This window comes from Neoarius graeffei, chromosome 6 (genome assembly GCF_027579695.1).
Source record: "Neoarius graeffei isolate fNeoGra1 chromosome 6, fNeoGra1.pri, whole genome shotgun sequence".
In the NCBI taxonomy this organism is placed as follows: Eukaryota; Metazoa; Chordata; class Actinopteri; order Siluriformes; family Ariidae; genus Neoarius; species Neoarius graeffei.
In genome coordinates this window covers 107,030,347-107,054,920 of record NC_083574.1, presented here as the reverse complement: position 1 = coordinate 107,054,920, position 24,574 = coordinate 107,030,347, and the positions used below count along the sequence as shown (strand labels likewise).

Genomic DNA, 24,574 nt, shown 5'->3' with positions numbered 1-24,574 from the left:
CGTGGTTAGTTTTGGGGTTCTAGCATTCTTGCGTTCTTGAAACTGGAGCCTTTGAATTCATAAGGTTTTGGTTTTCAGTTGGTTGCTTGTCAGGTCTGAGTTCTCAGTTTGAGACTGTGGTTTTGGATATTTGATTGCTGTTTGATCTATATTCTGTGCTTTCACTGTTTGGGCTCTGGATGTCAGCGATGGTTTCTGGACTCTGAGTGTTTCACTATAAATTCTGATTTTTAGGTGTTGGGTTTGAGTCTGGTTTTGGATATTTAGATTAATCCTGAGTACTTACCATGACTCACTCCTGGGTTTTAGGTGCCTGGCCCAGGGTTCTGAGGGTTCACATCTCTGTTTTGGGTTCCACTGATTTGATGTTGGGATTTGATCATGAGATCCTACAGTTCCAGATGTTGAATTCTTTATTCTAAGCATGTGAGTGTTTGGTTTTTGAACTGGTGTGTGTGTGTGTGTGTGTGTGTGTGTGCGTGTTACCTGAGGTCTGTGGTGGGCAGGGTTGGCATGGTTCTCCAAAGGCATATTCTGAACTCGCACAGCAACATTCAGATTTTGTCAGCACGCCAAAGAACGGCTGCACACACTGACCACGCTTATATCCACCATAACACGTACTGCGCATGTGTGTGTCTGTGGGACGAGAGTCAGCGAGTGAGAGTGTGTGTGTGTGTGTGTGTGTGTGTGTGTGTGTGAGAGAGAGAGAGAGAGAGAGAGAGAGAGAGAGAGGGGACAATAATAAACAAAACTTTCATTCCTGATATTTTACTCAGATGGATCAGTCTGTGCGCTGTTCAAAACCACATTTGGTTCTGGAGAACAGAACGAAGATCCGATTCATTTGTGTTGGAAAACTGCAGTGTGGGACTGAGATTGGACATGTACTCTGTGTGTGTGTGTGTGTGTGTGGCTCACCCAGACATGTGCGCCCATCAAGGCCAACAGCAAGTCCCGGCATACACTCACACCTGTAGGAGCCCTCAGTGTTCACACAGCGGCCATTTAAACACATTCCTGGAGTCTCACACTCGTCAATGTCTAAATCACACACACACACACACACACACACACACACACACACACACACACACACACACACACAGAATTAGGATAACTGTATCAGACACCCTAGTTCACAGGTCCCTCATTTCAGTATTTGCACCTTATGAGGTCCCGAGTTTCCCTTTTCCTCAGTTTAAAGGTCCCTAGTTTCCCTTTCCCCTCATTCACAGGTCTCTAGTTTAAAGGTCCCTAGTGTCCTTTTCCCCTAAATCACAGTCCACTAGTTTCCCTTTCCCCTAGTTCACAGGTCACTAGTTTCCCTTTCCTTGAGTTCACAAGTCACAAGGTTCGCTTTCCCCTAGTTCACAGGTCCCTAGTTTACAGGTCCCTAGTTACCTTTTCCCTAATTCACAGTTCCTTGTTTCTCTTTCCCCTAGTTCAAAGGTCACTAGTTTCCCTTTCCCCTAGCTTACAGGTCCCTAGTTTTGGTTTACCCTAATTCACAGGTCCCTAGTTTACATTTCACCTAGTTCACAAGGCCCTAATTTACAGGGCCTTAGTTTCCCTTTCTGCTGATTCACAGGTCCCTCGTTTCACTATCCCCTATTTCACATGTCAATAGTTTCCCTTTCCCCTAGTTAACAGGTCCCTTTTTTACAGGTCACTAATTTCCCTTTCTTCCAATTCACAGGTCCCTATTTTCCCTTTCCCCAAATTCATAGGTCACTAGTTTCCCTTTCCCCTAGTTCACAGGTCACTAGTTTCCCTTTCCCCTCATTCAGAAGTCCCTAGTTTACCTTTCCCCTTGTTCACAGGTACCTAGTTTCCCTTTCCCCTTGTTCACAGGTCCCTTTTTTACAGGTCACTAATTTCCCTTTCTTCCAATTCACAGGTCCCTATTTTCCCTTTCCCCAAATTCACAGGTCACTAGTTTCCCTTTCCCCTAGTTCACAGGTCACTAGTTTCCCTTTCCCCTCATTCACAAGTCCCTAGTTTACAGGTCCCTAGATTACAGGTCCCTAGTTTCCCTTTCCCCTCATTCACAGGTCCCTAGTTTACAGGTCCCTAGTTTCCCTTTCCCCTCATTCACAGGTCCCTAGTTTACAGGTCCCTAGTTTCCCTTTCCCCTCATTCACAGGTCCCTAGTTTACAGGTCACTAGTTTCCCTTTCCCCTAGTTCACAGGTCACTAGTTTCCCTTTCCTCTCGTTCACAAGTCCCTAGTTTACAGGTCCCTAGTTTCTCTTTCCCCTCATTCACAGGTGCCTAGTTTACAGGTCCCTAGTTTCCCTTTCCCCTCATTCACAGGCATCTAGTATACAGGTCCCAAGTTTCCCTTTCCCTCATTCACAGGTCCCTGATTCAGAGTTACCTACTTCTTCTTCTTCTTCTTCTACTAGCTGCTCCCGTTTCTCTGCAGGGTCACTGCAGCAGTCAGTCTTCTCCAATGCCTGTGTTCTAATGTGTCTTCTTTCACCGCTCCGATGACCTCCATATCATCTCTGAGGTTATCACTCCATCACCTCTTGGGCCTCCCTCTCTTTCTCTTTCCTGGTGGTGCCATATACAACACCCGTTTCCCAACATACTGATTGTGTCTTCTCTCGACATGGCCATACCAGTGTAGCCTTGCTGTTCTGCATCTGGTCAAAATACTATCCACTCCCAGCACATCTCTCACTTTCTCATTCCTCACATGGTCCAATCTTGTCCATCCACATGCCCACCTACACATCTTCACCTCTGCTACTTCAAGTTCTTTTTCTTGTTTTCCTGTTAGGGGTACAGTCTCCATTGCATACAGCATGGCTGGTTGTACTACCATGCTGTAGATCTTCCCTTTCCCTTTCCCTGGGACTTTCTTGTCATACAGGATCCCCGTCATTTTCTTCCAGTTCCTCCACCCAGAATCTACCCTCCTCTTCACTTCTTTGTCTGATGTTCCTGTGTTGGTCAGCATACTGCCCAGATACTTAAATTCTTGGGCCTTTGGAACTTGTGTGTCTTGTAGCAAGATGTTGTCAGCTTCTGTCCCATGCAGGCAGAGGTACTTTGTCTTGCTTCTTGATACCTTCATCCCCCGGGATTCCAGCACCTCCCTCCACTTCTCTAGGTCTTCCTCCAGTTTCTCCTGTCTGTGGCACACAGAACCACATTGTCTGCAAACATCATCTGCCACGTTGCTCTTTCCCTCACCCCCTCTGTTAAGCAATCCATAATGATGGCAAACAGAAACGGGCAAAGAGCTGAGCCCTGATGGAGGCCTACATTGACTGGGAAAGCTTCTGTTGTACCAGCTGCACGGCGTACCACTGTTTCGCTATTGGTGTACATATCCTTCAACATGTGCACATACTTCTCAGGTATGACTTTCTCTTGCATGCACCAGTACAGTTCCTTCCTGGGTACTCTATCATAAGCCTTTCCCAGATCGATAAAGACAGCATGCAGGTCTTTCTGTCCTTCTCTGTACTTCTCCTGTAGCTGCCAAAGGGTGAAGATGGCATCAACTGTAGAGTGCCCACTCATGAACCCAAACTGTTTTTTTGCTGATGGTGACAATCTCTCTCAGTCAGTTCTCCACAATCCTCTCCAACAACTTCATCGTCTGGCTCATCAGTTTTATTCCTCTGTAATTTGCACAGTTCAGAATGTCACCCTTGTTCTTATATATGGAAGCTTTTGTGCTCTTTCTCCATTCACCAGGTATTCTCTCCTCCTCCATGATCTTTCTGAACAACTCTGTCAAACATGTCACTCCAGCCGCTCCCATATATTTCCACACTTCTATCGGGATGTTATCAAGGCCGACCGCCTTCCCATTCTTCATCTTTTTCAAGGCATTGATGACTTCAGTTTCTGAGATGATGTTCACCTGCTCTTCCACAATTGTTTGTTCAGTGCTTCTTTGGATTCTTGGGTTTTCCTTATTCATCAGTTTGTGAAAGTACATGCGCCACCGTTGGAGTATCTGTGCATTCTCTGACAGAACTGTCATCCTCATTTTTGATGAGCTTTGCTTGGTATATGTCCTCCAAGTCTTTGTTCTTATTCTTCCCAATTCTTAATGATCTCTTCTGACCCTTGTTGGTATCTAGTTCAGAGTTACCTCATTTCATTATTTTCAAACTTCCAGGCCCCTAGTTCACAGGTCCCTAATTTACAGGTCCCGAGTTTCCCTTTCTGCTAGTTCACAGGTCCCTAGTTTCCCTTTCCCCTCATTCACAGGTCCTTATTTCACAGGTCCCTAGTTTCCCTTTCCCCCAGTTCACAGGTCCCCAGTTCACAGTTCAATCATATTATTATTTTCAAACTTACAGGCCCCTAGTTCACCGGTCCCTAACTTACAGGGCCCGAGTTTCCCTTTCTGCTAGTTCACAGGTCCCTAGTTTTCCTTTCCCCTTATTCTCATGTCCCTAGCTTACAGGTACCTAGTTTCTCTTTCCCCAAATTCATAGGTCCTTAGTTTACATGCCCCTCCTAGAACTGCCACCTTATTGTGGTGGAGGGGTTTGTGTGCTTGAATGATCCTAGGAGCTATGTTGTCGGGGGCATTATGCCCCTGTCAGGGTTTCCCAAGGCAGACAGGTCCTAGGTGACAGGCCAGACTAAGAGCAGTTCACCAAAACCCCTATGGAGAAAAATCCGAGGACCGTGACGTCGCCCGGGATGACGCAGCCGGGACCCCACCCTGGAGCCAGGCCCGGGGTTGGGGCTCGTATGTGAGTGCTTGGTGGCCGGGCCTTTGCCCATGGGGCCCGGCCGGGCTCAGCCCGAAGAGGTGACATGGGCCCGACCTCCTGTGGGTTCACCACCCACAGAGGTAGCAGTAGGGGACTGGTGCAATGTGGATTGGGTGGCAGTCGAAGGCAGGGGCCTCGACGACCTGATCCCCGGACACAGCGGCTGGCTGTTGGGACATGGAATGTCACTTCGCTGGGGGGGAAAGAGCCTGAGCTTGTGCAGGAGGTTGAGAGGTACCGGCTAGAGATAGTCGGGCTCACCTCCACACACAGCTTGGGCTCTGGAACCCAGCTCCTCGAGAGGGGCTGGACTCTCCACTTCTCTGGAGTCGCCCATGGTGAGCGGCGGCGGGCTGGTGTGGGCTTGCTTATAGCTCCCCAGCTCAGCTGCCATGTGTTGGAGTTTACCCCAGTGAACGAGAGGGTCGCCTCTCTGTGCCTTCGGATTGGGGAGAGGGCTCTTGCTGTTGTTTGTGCCTACGGCCCAAATAGCAGTATAGAGTATCCAGCCTTCTTGGAGTCCCTGGGAGAGGTACTGAGGAGTGCTCAGACTGGGGACTCCATTGTGTTACTGGGGGACTTCAATGCTCACGTGGGAGATGACAGTGACACCTGGAGGGCCGTGGTTGGGAGGAACGGCCTCCCCGATCTGAACCCGAGTGGTGTTTTGTTATTGGACTTCTGTGCTAGTCATTGTTTGTCCATAACGAACACCATGTTCGAGCATAGGGTTGTCCATAAGTGCACGTGGCACCAGGACACCTTAGGTCGGAGGTCAATGATAGACTTTGTAGTCGTTTCATCTGATCTCCGGCCCTATGTCTTGGTCACTCGGGTGAAGAGAGGGGCTGAGCTGTCAACTGATCACCACCTGGTGGTGAGTTGGATCCGCTGGCAGAGGAGGAAGCTGGACAGACCTGGCAGGCCCAAACGTATGGTGAGGGTCTGCTGGGAACGTCTGGCCGAGCACTCTGTCGGGGAGGTCTTTAACTCCCACCTCCGGGAGAGCTTTTCCCAGCTTCCGAGGGAGGCGGGGGACATTGAGTCTGAGTGGACCATGTTCTCTACCTCCATTGTGGACGCAGCTGTTCGGAGCTGTGGCCGCAAGGTCTCCGGTGCCTGTCGTGGCGGCAATCCCCGAACCCGGTGGTGGACACCAGAAGTAAGGGATGCCGTCAAGCTGAAGAAGGAGTCCTATCGGGCCATGTTAACCTCCATGACTCCCAAGGCAGCTGACGGGTATCAGCAGGCCAGGCGTGCTGCAGCTCGGGCAGTTGCAGAGGCAAAAACTCGGAACTGGGAGGAGTTCGGGGAGGCCATGGAGAAGGACTATCGGTCGGCCTCGAAGAAATTCTGGCAAAACGTCCGGCGCCTCAGGAGGGGGAAGCAGTACTCTGCCAACACTGTTTACAGTGCGGGTGGGGAGCTGTTGACCTCGACTGGGGACATTGTCGGGCGGTGGAAGGAATACTTTGAGGATCTCCTCAATCCCACCGTCATGTCTTCCACTGAGGAGACTGAGGCTGATGACTCAGAGGTGGACTCGTCCATTACCCAAGCCGAAGTCACTGAGGTGGTTTGCAAGCTCCTCGGTGGCAAGGCACCGGGGGTGGATGAGATCCGCCCTGAGTATCTCAAGTCTCTGGATGTTGTGGGGCTGTCTTGGTTGACACGCCTCTGCAACATCGCGTGGCGGTCAGGGACAGTGCCTCTGGAGTGGCAGACTGGGGTGGTGGTCCCTCTTTTTAAGAAAGGGGACCGGAGAGTGTGCCCCAATTATAGGGGAATCACACTTCTCAGCCTCCCAGGGAAGGTTTACTCCAGGGTACTGGAGAGGAGAATTCGACCAATAGTCGAACCTCGGATCCAGGAGGAACAATGCGGTTTTCGTCCTGGTCGCGGAACACTGGACCAGCTCTATACCCTTCATAGGGTGCTCGAGGGTTCATGGGAGTTTGCCCAACCAGTCCACATGTGCTTTGTGGATCTGGAGAAGGCATTCGACCGTGTCCCCCGTAGTATTCTGTGGGGGGTGCTTCGGGAGAATGGGGTTCGGGGCTCTTTGCTAAGGGCTGTCCGGTCCCTGTACGAACGGAGCAGGAGTCTGGTTCGCATTGCCGGCAGTAAGTCAGACCTGTTCCCAGTGCATGTTGGACTCCGGCAGGGCTGCCCTTTGTCACCGGTTCTGTTCATAATTTTTATGGACAGAATTTCTAGGCGCAGCCAGGGGCCAGAAGGAATCCTGTTTGGGAACCACAGGATTTCATCTCTGCTTTTTGCGGATGATGTTGTCCTGTTGGCTTCTTCAAACCAGGACCTTCAGCATGCACTGGGGCGGTTTGCAGTCGAGTGTGAAGCGGCTGGGATGAGAATCAGCACCTCCAAGTCCGAGGCCATGGTTCTCGACCGGAAAAGGGTGTCTTGCCCTCTCCAGGTTGGTGGAGAAGTCCTGCCTCAAGTGGAGGAGTTTAAGTATCTCGGGATCTTGTTCACGAGTGAGGGAAGGATAGAGCGTGAGGTCGACAGGCGGATTGGTGCAGCCTCCGCAGTGATGCGGTCGCTTTACTGGTCTGTTGTGGTGAAGAAGGAGCTGAGCCAAAAGGCGAAGCTCTCAATTTACAGGTCGATCTACGTTCCGACTCTCACCTATGGTCATGAGCTTTGGGTAATGACCGAAAGGACAAGATTGCGGATACAAGCGGCCGAAATGAGTTTCCTTCGCAGGGTGGCTGGGCGCTCCCTTAGAGATAGGGTGAGAAGCACAGTCACTCGGGAGGAGCTCGGAGTAGAGCCGCTGCTGCTCCACATCGAGAGGAATCAGCTGAAGTGGCTCAGGCATCTTTTTCGGATGCCTCCTGGACGCCTCCCTGGGGAGGTGTTCCAGGCATGTCCCCCCGGGAGGAGGGCCCGGGGAAGACCCAGGACACGCTGGAGGGACTATGTCTCTCGGCTGGCCTGGGAACGCCTCGGTGTTCTTCCCGAGGAGCTGGCCGAGGTGTCTGGGGAAAGGGAAGTTTGGGCTTCCCTGCTTAGACTGCTGCCTCCACGACCTGGTCCCGGATAAAGCGGAAGAAGACGAGACGAGACTTAGTTTACATGGCCCTATTTTCCCTTTCCACTCCTTCACAGGTCCCAAGTTTACAAGGCCCTAGTTTCCCTTTCCACTCCTTCACAGGTCCCAAGTTTACAAGGCCCTAGTTTCCCTTTCAACTCTTTCATAGGTCCCCACTTCACAGGTCCCGAATTCACAGTTCATTCATTTCATTATTTTCAAACTTCCAGGCCCCTAGTTCACAGGTCCCTAGTTTCCATTTCCCCTTGTTCACAGGTCCCTGATTCAGAGTTACCTCATTTCATTATTTTCAAACTTCCAGGCCCCTAGTTCACCGGTCCCTAGTTTACAGGTCGCGACTTTCCCTTTCTGCTAGTTCACAGGTCCCTAGTATTCCTTTCCCCTGTTTCTCATGTCCTGAGCTTACAGGTACCTAGTTTCCTTTTCCCCTAAATTACAGGTCACTTGTTTCCCTTTCCCCTAGTTCACATGCCACTAGTTTCCTTTTCACCTTTTTCAGAAGTCCATAATTTACAGGTCCCTAGTTTCCCTTTACCCGATTTCACTGTTTCCTATTTTCCCTTTCCCCTAGTTCACAGGTCCCTAGTTTCCTTTTCCCTTCATTTAAAAGTCAATAGATTTCCTTTCCCCTATTTCACAGGTCTCTAGTTTACTAGTATCCCTTTCCCCAAAGTCACAGGTCACTAGTTTCCCTTTCCCCTAGTTCAAAAGTCATTAGTTTCCTTTTCTCCTTGTTTACAGGTCCTTAGTTTAACTTTCCCTGAGTTCACAGGTCATGAGTTTCCCTTTCCTCTAGTTCACAGGTCACTAGTTAGCTTTCCCCTAGATCAAAGGTCTCTAGTTTCCCTTTCCCATAGTTTAGAGGTCCCTAGTTTCCCTTTCCGCTCATTCACATGTCAAGAATTTCCCTTTCCCCTATTTCACAGGTCCCTAGTGTGGAGGTCCCTAGTTTCCTTTTCTCCTAATTCACAAGTCCCTAGTTTTCCTTTCCCCAAGTTCACAGACCCCTAGATTACAGGTCCCTAGTTTCCCTTTCCACTAATTCACAGGTCCCTAAGTTCTCTTTCCTCTATTTCACAGGTCACTAGTTTCCCTTTCCCCTAGTTCACACGTCCCTAGTTCACAGTTGCCTCATGTAATTATTTTCAACCTTCCAGGCCACTAGTTCACAGGTCCCTAGATTACAGGACCTTAGTTTCCCTTTCCCCTAGTTCACAGGTCCCTAGTATACAGGTCCCTAGTTTCCCTATACCCTAATTCAGAGGTCCCTAGTTACAGGTCCCGAGTTTCCCTTTCCCCGAGTTCACAGTCCCTAGTTTACAGGGCCCTAGTTCCCCTTTTCATTCTTTCACATGTCCCTAATTTACAGGTCCCAAGTTTCCTTTTCCTCTATTTCACAGGTCCCTAGTTTACAGGCCACTAGTTTCTCTTTCCTCTAATTCACAGGATCCTAGTTTACAGGTCTCTAGTTTTCCTTTCTCCGAGTTCATACATCCCTAGTTTACAGTTGCCTCAATTCATTATTTTCAACCCTCCAGACCACTAGTTCACAGGGCCCTAGTGTCCCTTTCCACTCTTTCACATGTCCCTAATTTACAGGTCCCAAGTTTCCTTTTCCCCTAGTTCACAGGTCCCTAGTTTACAAGTCCATAGTTTCCCTTTCCCCCAGTTCACATGTCCCTAGTTCATAGTTCACTCATTTCATTACTTTCAAACTTCCAGACCCCTAGTTCACCAGTCCCTAGTTTACGGATCCAGAGTTTCCCTTTCTGCTAGTTCACAGGTCCCTAGTTTTCCTATCCCCTAATTCTCATATCCCTAGCTTACAGGTACCTAGTTTCCCTTTCCCCTAGTTCACAGGTCACTTGTTTCCCTTTCCTGTAGTTCACGTCACTAGTTTCCTTTTCACCTAGTTCAGAGGTCCCTAATTTACAGGTCCCTAGTTTACCTTTCCCCTAGTTCATTGGTCTCTAGTTCACAGTTCCCTCATTTAATTTTTTACAACCTTCCAGGCCCCTAATTCACATGTCACTAGTTTCCCTTTGCACTAGTTCACTGTTCCCTAGTTTCCCTTTCCCCTCATTCAAAGGTCACAAGATTCCCTTTCTTCTAGTTCACAGGTCCCTAGTTTCCTTTTTCCTGAGGTTAAAGGTCCCTAGTTTCACTTTCCCCTATTTCACAGGTCACTAGGTTCCCTTTCCCCTAGTTCACAGCTCTCTAGTTTACAGATCCCTAGTTTCCCTTTCCTCTAATTCACAGGTCCCTAGATTACAAGTCCCTAGTTTCCCTTTGCCCAAGTTCACAGGTCCCTAGATTACAAGTTCCTAGTTTCCCTTTCCCCTAATTCACAAGTCCCTAAATTCTCTTTCCTCCATTTCACAGGTCACTAGTATCCCTTTCCCCTAGTTCATAGAGCCCTAGTTTCTCTTTCCCTTAGTTCACAGGTCCCTAGTTCACAGTTGCCTCAATTCATTATTTTCAACCCTCCAGACCACTAGTTCACAGGGCCCTAGTTTCCCTTTCCCTTAGTTCACAGGTCCCTAGTTCACAGTTCCCTCATTTCATTATTTTCAACCTTCCAGGCCCCTAGTTCACAGGTCCGTATTTTACAGGTCCCTAATTTTCCTTTCTCCTCATTCACATTTCCCTACTTTCCCTTTCCCCTAGTTCACAGCTCTCTAGTTTACAGATCCCTAGTTTCCCTTTCCTCTAATTCACAGGTCCCTAGATTACAAGTCCCTAGTTTCCCTTTGCCCAAGTTCACAGGTCCCTAGATTACAAGTTCCTAGTTTCCCTTTCCCCTAATTCACAGATCCCTAAATTCTCTTTCCTCCATTTCACAGGTCACTAGTTTCCCTTTCCCCTAGTTCACAGGGCCCTAGTTTCTCTTTCCCTTAGTTCACAGGTCCCTAGTTCACAGTTGCCTCAATTCATTATTTTCAACCCTCCAGACCACTAGTTCACAGGGCCCTAGTTTCCCTTTCCCTTAGTTCACAGGTCCCTAGTTCACAGTTCCCTCATTTCATTATTTTCAACCTTCCAGGCCCCTAGTTCACAGGTCCGTATTTTACAGGTCCCTAATTTTCCTTTCTCCTCATTCACATTTCCCTACTTTCCCTTTCCCCAGTTCAAAGGTTACTAGATTCCCTTTCCTCTAGTTCGAAGGCCCCTAGTTTACAAGTCTCTAATTTCCCTTTCCCCTAATTCACAGGTCCAGAATTTACCTTTACTCTCATTCACAAGTCACTAGATTCATTTTACCCTAGTTCCCATGTGCCTAAATTCCCTTTCCCCTACTTCAGAGGTCACTAGTTTCCATTTCCCCTAATTCACAGGTCCCGAGGTTCCGTTTCCCTTAGATCACAGGTCTCTAGTTTCCCTTTCCCATATTTTAGAGGTCCCTAGTTTCCCTTTCCCATAATTCACATCACGAATTTCCCTTTCCCCTATTTCACAGGTCCCTAGTTTAGAGGTCCGTAATTTCCATTTCTCCTCATTCACAAGTCCAAAGTTCTCTTTCCACTATTTCACAGGTCAGTAGTTTCCCTTTCCCCGAGTTCACAGGTCCCTAGTTTACAGGGCCCTAGTTTCCCTTTCTACTCTTTCACATGTCCCTAGTTTACAGGTCCCAAGATTCCCTTTCCCCAAGTTCACAGGTCCCTAGTTTACAGGTCCCTAGTTTCCCTTTCATCTAGTTCACAGATCCCAAGTTTACAGGTCCATAGGTTCCCTTTCCCCCAGTTCACAGGTCCCTAGTTCACAGTTCAATCATTTCATTATTTTAACCCTCCAGGCCACTAGTTCACAGGTCCCTACTTTACAAGCCCCAAAGTTTCCCTTTCCCTTAGTTCACAGGTCCCTAGTTCACAGTTCCCTCATTTCATTATTTTCAACCTTCCAGGCCCCTAGTTCACAGGTCCGTAGTTTACAGGTCCCTAATTTTCCTTTCCCCTCATTCACAGTTCCCTAGTTTCCCTTTCCCCTAGTTCAAAGGTTACTAGATTCCCTTTCCTCTAGTTCAAAGGTCCCTAGTTTACAAGTCTCTAATTTCCCTCTCCCCTAATATATAAGTCCCAAATTTACCTTTTCCCTCATTCACAGGTCACTAGATTCACTTTACCCTAGTTCACACATGCCTAGTTTCCATTTCCCCTAGTTCACAGGTCCCTATTTTGCAGGTCCCTAGTTTCCCTCTCCCCTATTACACAGGTCCCTGATTCACAGTTCCTTCATTTCAATATTTTCAACCTTCCAGGCCCCAAGATCACATACACTAGTTTACAGGTCCCTAAATTCCCTTTCCCCTCATTCACAGGTCCCTATTTCACAGTTCCCTCATTTCATTATTTTCAAACTCCCAGGCCCCTAATTCACAGGTCCCTAGCTTACAGGTCCATAGTTTCCCTTTCCTCTAATTCACAGGTCCCTAGTGTCCCTTTCTCCTAATTCACAGGTCCCTAGTTTACCTTTCCCCTCATTCACAGGTCACTTGTTTCCCTTTCCCCAGTTCACATGTCACTAGTTTCCTTTTCCCCAAGTCCAGAGGTCCCTAATTTACAGGTCCCTAGTTTATCTTTCCCCTAGTTCATTGGTCTCTAATTCATAGTTCCCTCATTTAATTATTTTCAACCTTCCAGGCCCCTAGTTCACAGGTCCCTATTTTACAGGTCCCTAGTTTACAGGTCTCTAGTTGTCCTTTCCCCTATTTCACAGCTCTCTAGTTTACCTTTCCCATAATTCACAGGTCCATAGTTTCCCTTTCCAATAGTTCACACGTCCCTAGTTCACAGTTGCCACATTTCATTATTTTCAACCTTCCATGCCACTAGTTCACAGGTCCCTAGTATATAGGTCCCTTGTTTCACTTTCCCCTCATTCAGAGGTCCCTAGTTACAGATGGCTAGTTTCCCTTTCTCCTAATACACAAGTCCCTAGTTTACCTTTCCCCTCATTCACAGGTCACTTGTTTCCCTTTCCCCTAGTTCACATGTCACTTGTTTCCTGTTCTCCTAATTCACTGGTCCCTAGTTTACCTTTCCTCTAGTTCACAGGTCCCTAGTTTTCCTATCCCCTAATTCTCATGTCCCTAGCTTACAGATACCTAGTTTTCCTTTCCCCTCAATCACAGGTCATGTGCTTCCCTTTCCCCTAGTTCACAGATCACTTGTTTCCCTTTCCCCTAGTTCACATGTCACTAATTTCCTTTTCACCTAGTTCAGAGGTCCCTAATTTACAGGTCCCTACTTTACCTTTCCCCTCATTCATTGGTCTCTAGTTCACAGTTCCCTCATTTCGTTATTTTCAACCTTCCAGGCCCCTATTTCACAGGTCCCTAATTTAGAGGTCCATAGTTTCCCTTTCCCCTAATTCACAAGTCCCTAGTTTCCCTTTCCCCAAGTTCACAGATCCCTAGATTACAAGTCCCTAGTTTCCCTGTCCCCTTATTAGCAGGTCCCTAAGTTCTCTTTTCTCTATTTCACAGGTCCCTAGTTTCCCTTTCCCCAAGTTCCCAGGTCCCTAGTTTCCATTTCCCCTTGTTGACATGTCCCTAGTTCACAGTTGCCTCATGTAATTATTTTCAACTTTCCAGGCCACTAGTTCACAGGTCCCTAGTTTCCCTATACCCTAGTTCAGAGGTCCCTAGTTACAAGTCCCTAGTTTCCCTTTCCCCAAGTTCACAGGTCCCTAGATTACAAATTCCTAGTTTCCCTTTCCTCTAATTCACAGGTCCCTAAATTCTCTTTCCTCCCTTTCACAGGTCACTAGTTTCCCTTTCCCCTAATTCACAGGATCCTAGTTTACAGGGCCCTAGTTTTCCTTTCCCTTAGTTCATAGGTCCTGTGACAGATGGTTCCATCTAGCTCCTCTTCAAGTCTGTTTTCCCTATCCCAGTTAGTTACTACAGCAGGGGTGCACACCTGACTTTAGTAGCAACACACACCACACGCAAATACAATTAAACTCGCATCTTTTTCCCTACTGTGGTAAAATCATAACTCATTAAAATAAACATACTTACTTGTTTGAGCTGTCTAGGTAATGTTGGTTGTGTTTGGTTTGTTTTGGTTTGGTTTGTTTTTTCTCTCTTGTTCGTCTTTTCCGTGGGGTTTTAGTCCGGTCGGCGTTTGTTTGGGGAGGGTTTGAATGGCTTGCGCACTGCCATGACAGGCCAACCCAAGCAGCAATTACAGAGGGCTAATTCAGTAGCATCAGGACTGTGCAATGCAGCATGGGTACGGGCAAAACCAAGTTTTGAGGGGTGTTTTGCAAACTAATAAAATAATAATGTTTGTGGGGAATAAACTGTTGTAAAATGGATGCTTATGCAGGGTATTGTTGAAAAGCTATTTGATGGCTGTGTTATTTATGTCTAAAAATGTTTACTTGTAGTAATTTATTTTTAAAACTGTGTAATGGTATGACCTGGGGGAGGGGCTGAGAGTATAAAATGTTCACCCTGATCATTCTGTGGGAGAGAGAGTGAAGGAGAAGCAACAGAGTACCTGCTCAGGTAACTTATTGTAATGCAGATTGTGGCTGTAGTTGATGGATGTAAACTGAACTAAATTGTTGTGGAATATTCTTGTGTTTGTTTTGTTACATTAGGAAAGTATTTTTTTTCTTTAGTGTTAGTTTTTTTCTTAGTAAATTTTGCTACTGACCAGCTTTATTTATAATTCTCACCTTTGCACTGTTGGACTATTTGGGAGCACTTTGTAAAATAAACACCTTGCACTAAAGTGCTGCTGTGGCGGAGCCAGTTTATTTATGAGTGGACCTACACCTGAGCTGTATTACTCCGTGACATATGGTGTCAGAAGTGGGATTGGCCAGCCACAGAAAGTGCATCTGAAAGACCCAAAATGGTGGATGTAAAGAGCGAGAAGGGTGATGAGTGGGCAGATGCCTCTGAGGAGCAGTTGGAGCAGACGCAACCAGATGTACGGCCAAAGATGACGGCTAGCACACCAGCAGACCAGCACGCCAAAGCCCGAGCATGATTCCACACAGAAGCAGTGGCTACAGCGACAGCACCTGAGACAGACAGGGCTATGGGAGAAGTAGCAGGCCTGCTGAGGGATTTCCTGACCACCCAGCAGCGACGTGAGGAGTGCATCTTGGCAGAATTCCATGGCCTAGCTACACACTTCATCCAAGGGCAAGCAGGAGGACAACAGCCACACCACACAGCCCCGGCAGCGTCAACAACTGTGTCTGAGAGTCCACGGATGGGCCTCCCCACACCAACCCCCCGTCGATGTCCAGCAGCCCGAGAGACATCGGCAGATTCTTTTGATGAGCTATGGCAAGTTCCTGCTCTTCAATTCACCCAGGGTCCTGCTTCTCAGCCATCCTGGCAAGAGAGGGTTGTGCGTAAGGAGCCCAAGATGCCTGTTTATCAGCAAGGGGAAGACATTGACGATTACCTACTGTGGTTTGAGCACATGGCCAGAACCTGGGCTTGGCCAGAGCAAGACTGGGCGTATTGCCTGGTGCCACTATTGACTGGGAAGGCGCTTGCTGCATACACAGCCATGGATGAGGAGCGTTCCAACACATACAAGTACCTGCAAGAGGCCCTGCTGGAGAAGTTTGATATTGCACTGGAGACATATCGTCAGCGCTTCAGAGCGTCCACGACACCACCTGGAGAGACCCCTACTGAGACATATAACCGCCTGAAGGGCCTCTATTGTCACTGGATATGACCTGAGCAGCATTCCAAGGAGGACATCACAGAGATGATTATTCTGGAACAGGTGATCCAAGTCCTACCGTACGACATCAGAACCTGGGTCAAAGAGCATGAGCCAAAGGATGGGCAAGTGGCTGCAAAACTTGCCATGCAGTACTTGAACTCGCATCGGAGGGGTAATCAGCAACCTCAAGCACCACTATGATCTCAAGCAACACCACCACCTCAAACATGACCTCAAGCATCTACACGGGACAGTAGAGGTACCGCGGGTGGGGCTGTAAGATGGGACAATGCGCAGAATAGATTTCAGGAGTTAGTCTGTTTTTACTGTCAGCAACCGGGTCATAAAGCTGTTGTATGTCCTATGAGAAAGCCAAAGCTGAATGGATTCTGTTATGTACCAAGGGAGGGGGACTGTCTTTGTGGGGATGCTGATGGTGATGAATTGAAATGTGAACTTTTTTTGAATGGTCAAGCTGTGCAAGCACTGCTGGATACTGGAAGCTCTGTGAATCTTGTCAACAAATGTGTTGTTCCTGCTGATAATCTGAACTATGAAAAGAAAATGGTTGTGCAATGTGTACATGGTGATAAGAAAGAATACCCGACAATGGAGGTCACGGTAACTGTAAATGCACAAATGTTTTTGATTAATGCTGGAGTGGTGGAGGGTTTACCAACTGACATGGTGTTAGGCAGGGACTTACCAGTGTTGTCTGATCTCGTGACTGCCCCTAAGGGTGAAACTGCAGATGTGCATCTGTCTTGTCCAGTGTCTACGAGATACCAAACTCAGGGAGGACTGGAGCCCCTACCAGACTTGTGTGGTAGTCTGTGCCAGGGCGGGTCCAAAGCCCCCAGAAAGATGCGTAGACAACGGCATCTAGAGAAGCATCTGGGTACACCGGTGGTCAAACCGGAAGTAGGTGGGCTTGAAGCTGAGGGGTTGTGGGAGGTATCAGAGAACACTGGGGCCTTGCAAACTGCAGATGTGTCTTTGAAACCTTTATTTGACAAAGTAAATGGGAAAGAGGGTGATCACAAGGGGGTAGATGGGGAAAAAGTGTTGGTGGAAAATGGTATTTTGTATATTGAGGAGGATAATGTCAAATGCCTAGTCATACCAACAACATGTTGACCGTTAGTGCTTCACCTCGCACACACACTTCCCTGGGCTGGTCATTTAGCTCTACAAAAAACCTACCTTAGGTTAGGTGCACGGTTCTACTGGCCCTCTGTGTATGCCAACGTGCGTGCATATTGTGCATCCTGTCCTGTGTGTCAGAAAACAGGTGCTGTGAGGAGAGCTGACAGAGTCCCTCTGCATCCACTAGCCGTGATCTCCACCCCCTTCCAATGGATAGCTATGGATATAGTGGGACCACTTGAGAAGAGCAGCTCTGTGTACAGGTTCATCCTTGTCATATGCGATTACGCGACTCGCTATCCAGAGGCCTTCCCACTTCGATCAATCACCACGCCAAAGGTCATCAGTGCCCTGGTCCAGGTGTTCTCCCGGGTCGGATTCCCAAAGGAAATCCTTACCGACCAGGGGACAAACTTCACATCGAGACTGATGCAGCAGCTCCACCGGCAACTGGGTATCAAAGCCCTCCAGACCAGTCCCTACCATCCACAGACGGGCAGGCTCATGGAGAGATTCAACCACACCCTCAAGAACATGCTGAGGAAGTTCGTCTCAGATACCGGCAAAGATTGGGATCGATGGCTACCCTTCCTCCTGTTTGCATATAGAGAGGTGCCTCAGGCATCCACAGGGTTCTCCCCATTTGAGTTGGTGTATGGCTGGCAGGTTCAGGGCCCATTGGACCTGCTGAAGAGAGCCTGGGAGAAATCACCTGATGCTTCATCAGAAGTAGGAATTGTGCAGTACGTGCTGTGAATGAGGGATTGCCTGGACCAGTACAGAGAAAAGGCTACAGAGAATCTGAGAAAGGCACAGAAGGCCCAAAAGCTCTGGTATGACCAGTATGCCAGACACCGTGAGTACAAGCCAGGTCAGAAGGTCCTGTTGCTGCTTCCCACCAGTACCAGCAAGCTCCTTGCGAAATGGCAAGGCCCTTATGTCATTACCAAGAGAATGGGTCCAGTTACCTATGAGGTACATCATCCTGATAAGGGCAAGACTAAACAGGTGTACCATGTGAACTTGATGAAGGAGTGGAAGGAGATGAAGACAGATGAAATAAAAGCAGAGACAGAGGTGGACAGAAAGGAGGTGAAGGAGGTGACGTCAGAGGTGGACAGAACAGAAGCCAAGGTGATGATGGTGTGGAGGGTGGAGGCAGATAGAGAGGATGAAGACAATGTGCAGACCTGGCAGCAGCAGAGAGAGTCAGAACCAACCCTTGATCATTTGAAGAATGACCTACAGAGGGATCTGCTGAAGGTCTTTGACCTCTTCCCAGCTTTGTTCCAGCCTAGACCGGGCCGCACTGGAGTGTTGGAGCACAGAATACATTTAAAAGACCCTACTCCAATTCAGTAAAGGCCTTACAGGGTGCCGGAGACCTTGGTGTCTGGACTGAGGGAAGAAATTCAATCCATGCAGGAGCTGGGGGTCATTGAGCCATCAACAAGCGAATGGAGCAGTCCAATTATAGTTGTCCCAAAAAGGGATGGGTCCCTGAGGATATGCATGGACTTTAGGAAACTCAACACAGTGTCACAGTTCGATGCCTATCCAATGCCCTGAATAGATGACCTGCTAGAAAAGACTGGTCATGCCAGGTACATCACAATGCTAGACCTTTGCAAAGGTTACTGGCAGGTGCCACTGAAGGAGAAGTCCAGGGAGTATACAGTGTTCAGAACACCTGTAGGGCTCTTCCAGTTTACCATAATGCCCTTCGGGCTGCATGGAGCCCCAGCAACTTTCCAACGACTTATGGACAGAGTCCTACAGGGGTGTGACAACTGCTGTGCTGCCTATTTGGACAACGTGGTCATCTTTAGCCAGACCTGGGCAGAACATTGCCATCACTTGCGGAGGGTTCTCCACCATATCCAAGAGGCAGGACTGACCCTGAATGTCCAGAAGTGTGAGTGGGCCAAGGCTGAAACCAAGTACCTGGGATACCTTGTTGGCAATGGGAGGGTTCGGCCACAAGTGGACAAGGTGGAGGCCATTAAGAACAGTTCATGTCCTCGCACCAGAAAACAGGTCAGGTCTTTCCTGGGTCTTGCTGGGTGGTATCGGCATTTCATACCCAATTTTTCCACCATCACCGCACCCCTAACTGACCTTACAAGCAAAGCGACCAAGAATCCAGTTGAGTGGATGGAAAAGTGTGAGAGAGCGTTCACTACCCTGAAGACATGTGTATTCCTCTCCTGTTCTGCAAAGTGCTGACTTCACTCAGCGATTTCTTGTGCAGGTTGATGCCTCATCTGTGGGGATTGGGGCAATCCTGGCACAAGGGAAGCCAGGAGAAGAAAGACCAGTCCTCTATCTCAGCCAGAAGATGCTGCCTAGGGAACAAAGGTACTCCACCATTGAAAAAGAATGCCTTGCAATTAAATGGGCACTGGATAGCCTTCGTTATTATCTGCTAGGAAGAGAGTTTGATCTGGATACTGACCATCGGGCCTTGACGTGGATACAGACCATGAAGGACCATAATGCCAGAGTGACGAGATGGTATCTTGCAGTCCAGCCCTATAGGTTCCAGATCCGTCATAAAGCTGGAAAACAAAATCTGATGGCTGACTACCTGTCCAGATTGCCGATGCTCTGCAATCTAGGAGAAGGAGGAGGTAATGTGACAGAGGGCTCTGTCTAGCTCCTCTTCAAGTCTGTTTTCCCTATCCCAGTTAGTTACTACAGCAGGGGTGCACACCTGACTTTAGTAGCAACACACACCACACGCAAATACAATTAAACTCGTGTCTTTTTCCCTACCGCGGTAAAATCATAACTCATTAAAATAAACATATACTTACTTGTTTGAGCTGTCTAGGTAATGTTGGTTGTGTCTTGTGTTTTGGTTTGTTTTTTCTGTCTTGTTCATCTTTTCCGTGGGGTTTTAGTCCGGTCGGCGTTTGTTTGGGGAGGGTTTGAATGGCTTGCGCACTGCCATGACAGGCCAACCCAAGCAGCAATAACAGAGGGCTAATTCAGTAGCGTCAGGACTGCGCAATGCAGCATGGGTATGGGCAAAACCAAGTTTTGAGGGGTGTTTTGCAAACTAATAAAATAATAATGTTTGTGGGGAATAAACTGTTGTAAAATGGATGCTTATGCAGGGTATTGTTGAAAAGCTATTTGATGGCTGTGTTATTTATGTCTAAAAATGTTTACTTGTAGTAATTTATTTTTAAAACTGTGTAATGGTATGACCTGGGGGAGGGGCTGAGAGTATAAAATGTTCACCCTGATCATTCTGTGGGAGAGAGAGTGAAGGAGAAGCAACAGAGTACTAGCTCAGTTAACTTATTGTAATGCAGATTGTGGCTGTAGTTGTTGAATGTAAACTGAACTAAATTGTTGTGGAATATTCTTGTTTGATTTGTTACATTAGGAAAGTATTTTTTTCTTTAGTGTTTTTTTTCTTAGTAAATTTTGCTACTGACCAGCTTTATTTATAATTCTCACCTTTGCACTGTTGGACTATTTGGGAGCACTTTGTAAAATAAACACCTTGCACTAAAGTGCTGCTGTGGCGGAGCCAGTTTATTTATGAGTGGACCTACACCTGAGCTGTATTACTCCGTGACAGGTCCCTAGTTCACTGTTCCCTCATTTCATTATTTTCAAACTTCCAGGCCCCTAGTTCACAGGTCCCTAGTTTCCCTTTCCCCTAGTTCACAGGTCTCTAGTTTCCTTTTCTCCTCATTCACAGGTCCCTAGTTTACCTTTCCCCTCATTCACAGGTCACTTGTTTCCCTTTCCCCTAGTTAACCTGTCACTAGTTTCATTTTCCCCAAGTTCAGAGGCCCCTAATTTACAGGTCCCTAGTTTGCCTCTCCCCTAGTTCACATGTCCCTAGATTACAGGAACCTAGTTTCCTTTTCCCCTAGCTCACAGGTCCCTAGTTTACCTTTCCCCTCATTCACAGGTCACTTGTTTTCTTTTCCCCTTGTTCAGAGGTCCCTAATTTACAGGTCCCTAGTTTACCTTTCCCCTAGTTCATTGGTCTCTAATTCACGGTTCCCTTGTTTAATTATTTTCAACCTTCCAGGCCCCTAGTTCACATGTCCCTAGTTTCCCTTTCTCCTAGTTCACAGGTCCCTAGTTTACAGGTCCCTAGTTTTCCTGTCCCCTATTGCACAGGTCCCTAGTTCACTCTTCCCTCATTTCATTACTTTCAATCTTCCAGGCCCGAAGATCACATACTCTAGTTTACAGGTCCCTAGATTCCCTTTCCCTTAGTTCACAGGTCCCTCATTCACTGTTCCCTCATTTCATTATTTTCAGACTTCCAGGCCCCAGTTCACAGGTCCCAAGTTTAGAGGTCCCTAGTTTCCCTTTCTGCTCATTCATAGTTCCCTAGCTTTCCTTTCCCCTTATTCTCAGGTCCCTCATTCACAGTTCCGTCATTTCATTATTTTCAAACTTCCAGGACCCTAGCTTACAGGTCCCTAGTTTCCCTTTCCCCTAGTTCACAGGTCCCTAGTTTACCTTTCCCCTCATTCCCAGGTCCCTAGTTTACTTTTCCCCTCATTCACAGGTCACTTGTTTCCCTTTCCCCTTGTTCAGAGGTCCCTAATTTATAGGTCCGTAGTTTATCTTTCCCCTAGTTCACAGGTCCCTAGTTCATGTCAGTAAACCTTCTGATATCATCCAAACTACAAATATGGACTCCTTGACCTACACTTCCCAGAACTCACAGCACCCTCTGTCTCCTGACTATTAACCACAGCTGTCACTCATCACACTAATTAGTCCCTCTGCCTATTTAAACCTCACTCTCTCAACCCTTCATTGCAAAGTATCCTTCTGCTATCCTCAGTTCATGCCAAGCCTTGGTTCATGCCAAGCCTTGGTTCGTCTGACTGATTCTTGGTTTTCTGATCTTTGCGTCACTCTTTCACATTTACTCTCTTGTCTTCTCTCATTTGCCCTACTTGCCATTCGCCAGACTATCGCTAGTCCCTCAACTCTGATTCTCATCTCACGTTTTGTCTTGTTCACCGTTTGCTCTACGGTCCTCTTCTGCGCATATGCCCATAAGTGCCTGCACTGTGACAGGATATTTCGCCAACATGGATGTAGCAGAAGAGGCAAAGCAGACAGCTCTCAACACTCAAAGATGCTTACTAGGAGAACATCAACAGATGCTAGCCGACTTCAGCACAAGAATGTCTCAACTAGCAACTGTGATGTTGCAGGCACTCTGAACCATCTCTGAGCCCAGCGCTACAACTTCCTGCTCCGGAGAAGTTCACTGGAGATCTGCTTGCATATAAGGATTTCACACTCCATGTACTTCGCTACCATGCCGAACATGTCTGATGAGCACAAGATTGCTAAATTCCTCTCCTTTCTCTGGGGTAAAGCCATTCAATGGGCCAGTGCTGTCTGGAACAATGGAAGCAGACCCATGAAGTCTTATGAGCAGTTTCGCACTCAATTCAAAAGTGTTTTTGACCATGAACCAGAAGGCATCAAAGTAGGTGAAAGTTTACTCACCATGTCACAAGGTTCCAGAAGCATTGCAGAGTATGCTCTGGAATTCAGAACACTAGCGGCCGCTAGTGGATGGAATGGTCCTGCTCTGAAGGCTGTCTTTCGCAAAGGGCTGTACCCTGAGTTACTGAATGAGGTCACCTGTTGAGATGAACAGTTGACACTGGATTCTCTCATTGACCTCGCAATTTATCTAGGCAATCTCCTAACTCATCGACCCTCCCTGCAGGAGGCTGTAAAACTGGCTCCAATCCCAGAGGACAGTTCCACCATGGAAGTCTCACGCACCCAGTTAACTCGATCCAAACGCATTAGGAAGAGAAGGGAGGGACTCTGCTTTTACTGTGGAAATTCTGAACATCAGCTCAGCCGCTGTCCCATTTGTCCTCCTCATCCACCTTCTGCAGAGTCTCCTCCACACCATGTAAGTCCCACATGCAAGTTTAATTTTAAGTCACTCAAGGTTCCAGTGTTGTTAAAGTTGACTTCTTCCACCCACATGCTCTCTGCTTTCATAGACTCAGGAGCAGAGGGGAACTTTGTCAGCAGTGCTGTTGTCCAGAAGTTCAACTTGCCAACAACCCCTCTTCAAAGTTCACTCAGCATTCGTACAACTGACCCATAGGAGATGGTCTAGTCACCCTATGTACCGCTCCCATCCGCATCCCAGTGGTCGCCCTCCATTCTGAGCTCATTTCACTCTGTCACCACCACAGTCCATCATGACATCATTCTTGGCTCCAACTTCATGACCCCCTGATTTCTTGTCAGAACAAAGATTCTACAATGGTCACCCACATGCTTTCAAGGCTGCATCTCTTGCCGTAAGATCACACTTGCCTCCACCTCTGTGGAGAGTCCCATGCCCAACTCTATGGACAATGTCCCAGCATGTTTTCTTGACCTCAAGGAGGTTTTTAGGAAGGGTAAGGCATGCTAGTCCCTAGTTTCCCTTTCCCTAGTTCACAGGTTTCCCCCTCCCCTAGTTCACTGGTCTCCCCTCCCCTAGTTCACACTTCCTTCATTTCATTATTTTCAACCTTCCAGGCCCCTAGTTCTCAGGTCCCTAGTTTACAGGTCCCTAGTTTGCCTGTGCTCTGCTCTACAGCTCCCTAGTTTAAAGGGACCAGTTCAGCTGTAGCATGTGTTTGTTGGTAGCCTTGGTGTTTGCATTAGTTTATTCTGGAATTCGTGTTTGTGGCTCCTGTTTCTACTGGTTTGGCCATGGTGTTGTTTCTGGTGTTTAAGAACCAACATGGAGTTGGGAATTGATTTGTTTAATGAATAGCAGGTCTGTTATTAAATAATCACAAACTGAAAGCTGAATTAAATTACCCTGTCAAAATGCAATATAATCAGTTCAACACATTTCACTACAGAGCCACACTGAAATAATCAAAATTGTAAACACAAATATAATTATAATAATAAAATGAGGATTTTAATAATAAACTGTTTTTATTTTATTAATTGAAAGTTAATTAGAGGTGAATCTCTCTCACTCTTGCACGCATAACTGATCACAATCACTCTATCACTCTAATCCAAACAATGTGCAAGAGTGTTATTTCTGAACTCACTGGCCCGTGTGTGTGTAGGCTGGATTTTTAAACAGAGAGAATGCCAAGTTCTGCACCAGACTACACAAATCATTAATGAGAGAATACATCAACTATAATGAGCCATTAAGAACTCTCTCTCTCATTGTGTGTGTGTGTGTGTACAGACTTTCCAGACTATGTACATCTGTATCTGGCATGATGGCCATGGCTCTCTGGTATAGGATGGTTTGTTCTTCATCTCCATCAAAAATTAAAACTTTTCTTTGTATAATTTTACAGAATGTTTGAGGTGCATGTTTGCATGATGTAAACTACTATTAAACATTAACACATGAACCTACAGTAACAAATACATTCATTTTATTCATAAAATCACACCATCCAGCACACACACACACACACACACACACACAGTAGTCATAATTAACGAACATTTAATTGATTAAATTGGACCAGAAGTTTCTCGTACATGTGTGTTTTAAATCATATTCACTGTCTGATCCAGGAGTGGAAAATACTCCAGTATTATTTTTGGAATTTATTCTTTACTTGAGTGTAACTGAAATTGAATACTTCTGCTCTAATTTTATTCAATTTAGAAGAAAATAAATTGACTTTCTACATCTTACATTTAGACCTGAATGTAGTGAAGTCTCTTCATTCTCTCATCCAGTTAAAGACTGCACAATTACATCAATAGAATATTTAACATTTCAGTTTAAAGCATTCAATCAAGTTCATAAATGTAGGAAAAAAATAATCGATCAAGAATTAAGCCAGTTCTTTATTTGCTGTGATCTACTTCCTGGACCTGATAAAATATATCAGCATGTGATTGTTA

At 47.0% G+C, this 24,574-nt stretch overlaps 1 protein-coding gene across 1 annotated transcript in view; it reads right to left on the bottom strand.

Annotated features, from left to right (window-relative positions):
* fbn1 (fibrillin 1) overlaps window positions 1–24,574 on the bottom strand; it is a 207,393-nt gene that overhangs the window by 95,203 nt on the left and 87,616 nt on the right. The window contains exons 16-17 of the mRNA XM_060924311.1: window positions 922–1,044; window positions 487–639 (exon numbers count right to left, since the gene is read on the bottom strand). Coding sequence (XP_060780294.1) covers window positions 487–639; window positions 922–1,044 — 276 coding nt within the window. The remainder of the gene's footprint in view (window positions 1–486; window positions 640–921; window positions 1,045–24,574) is intronic.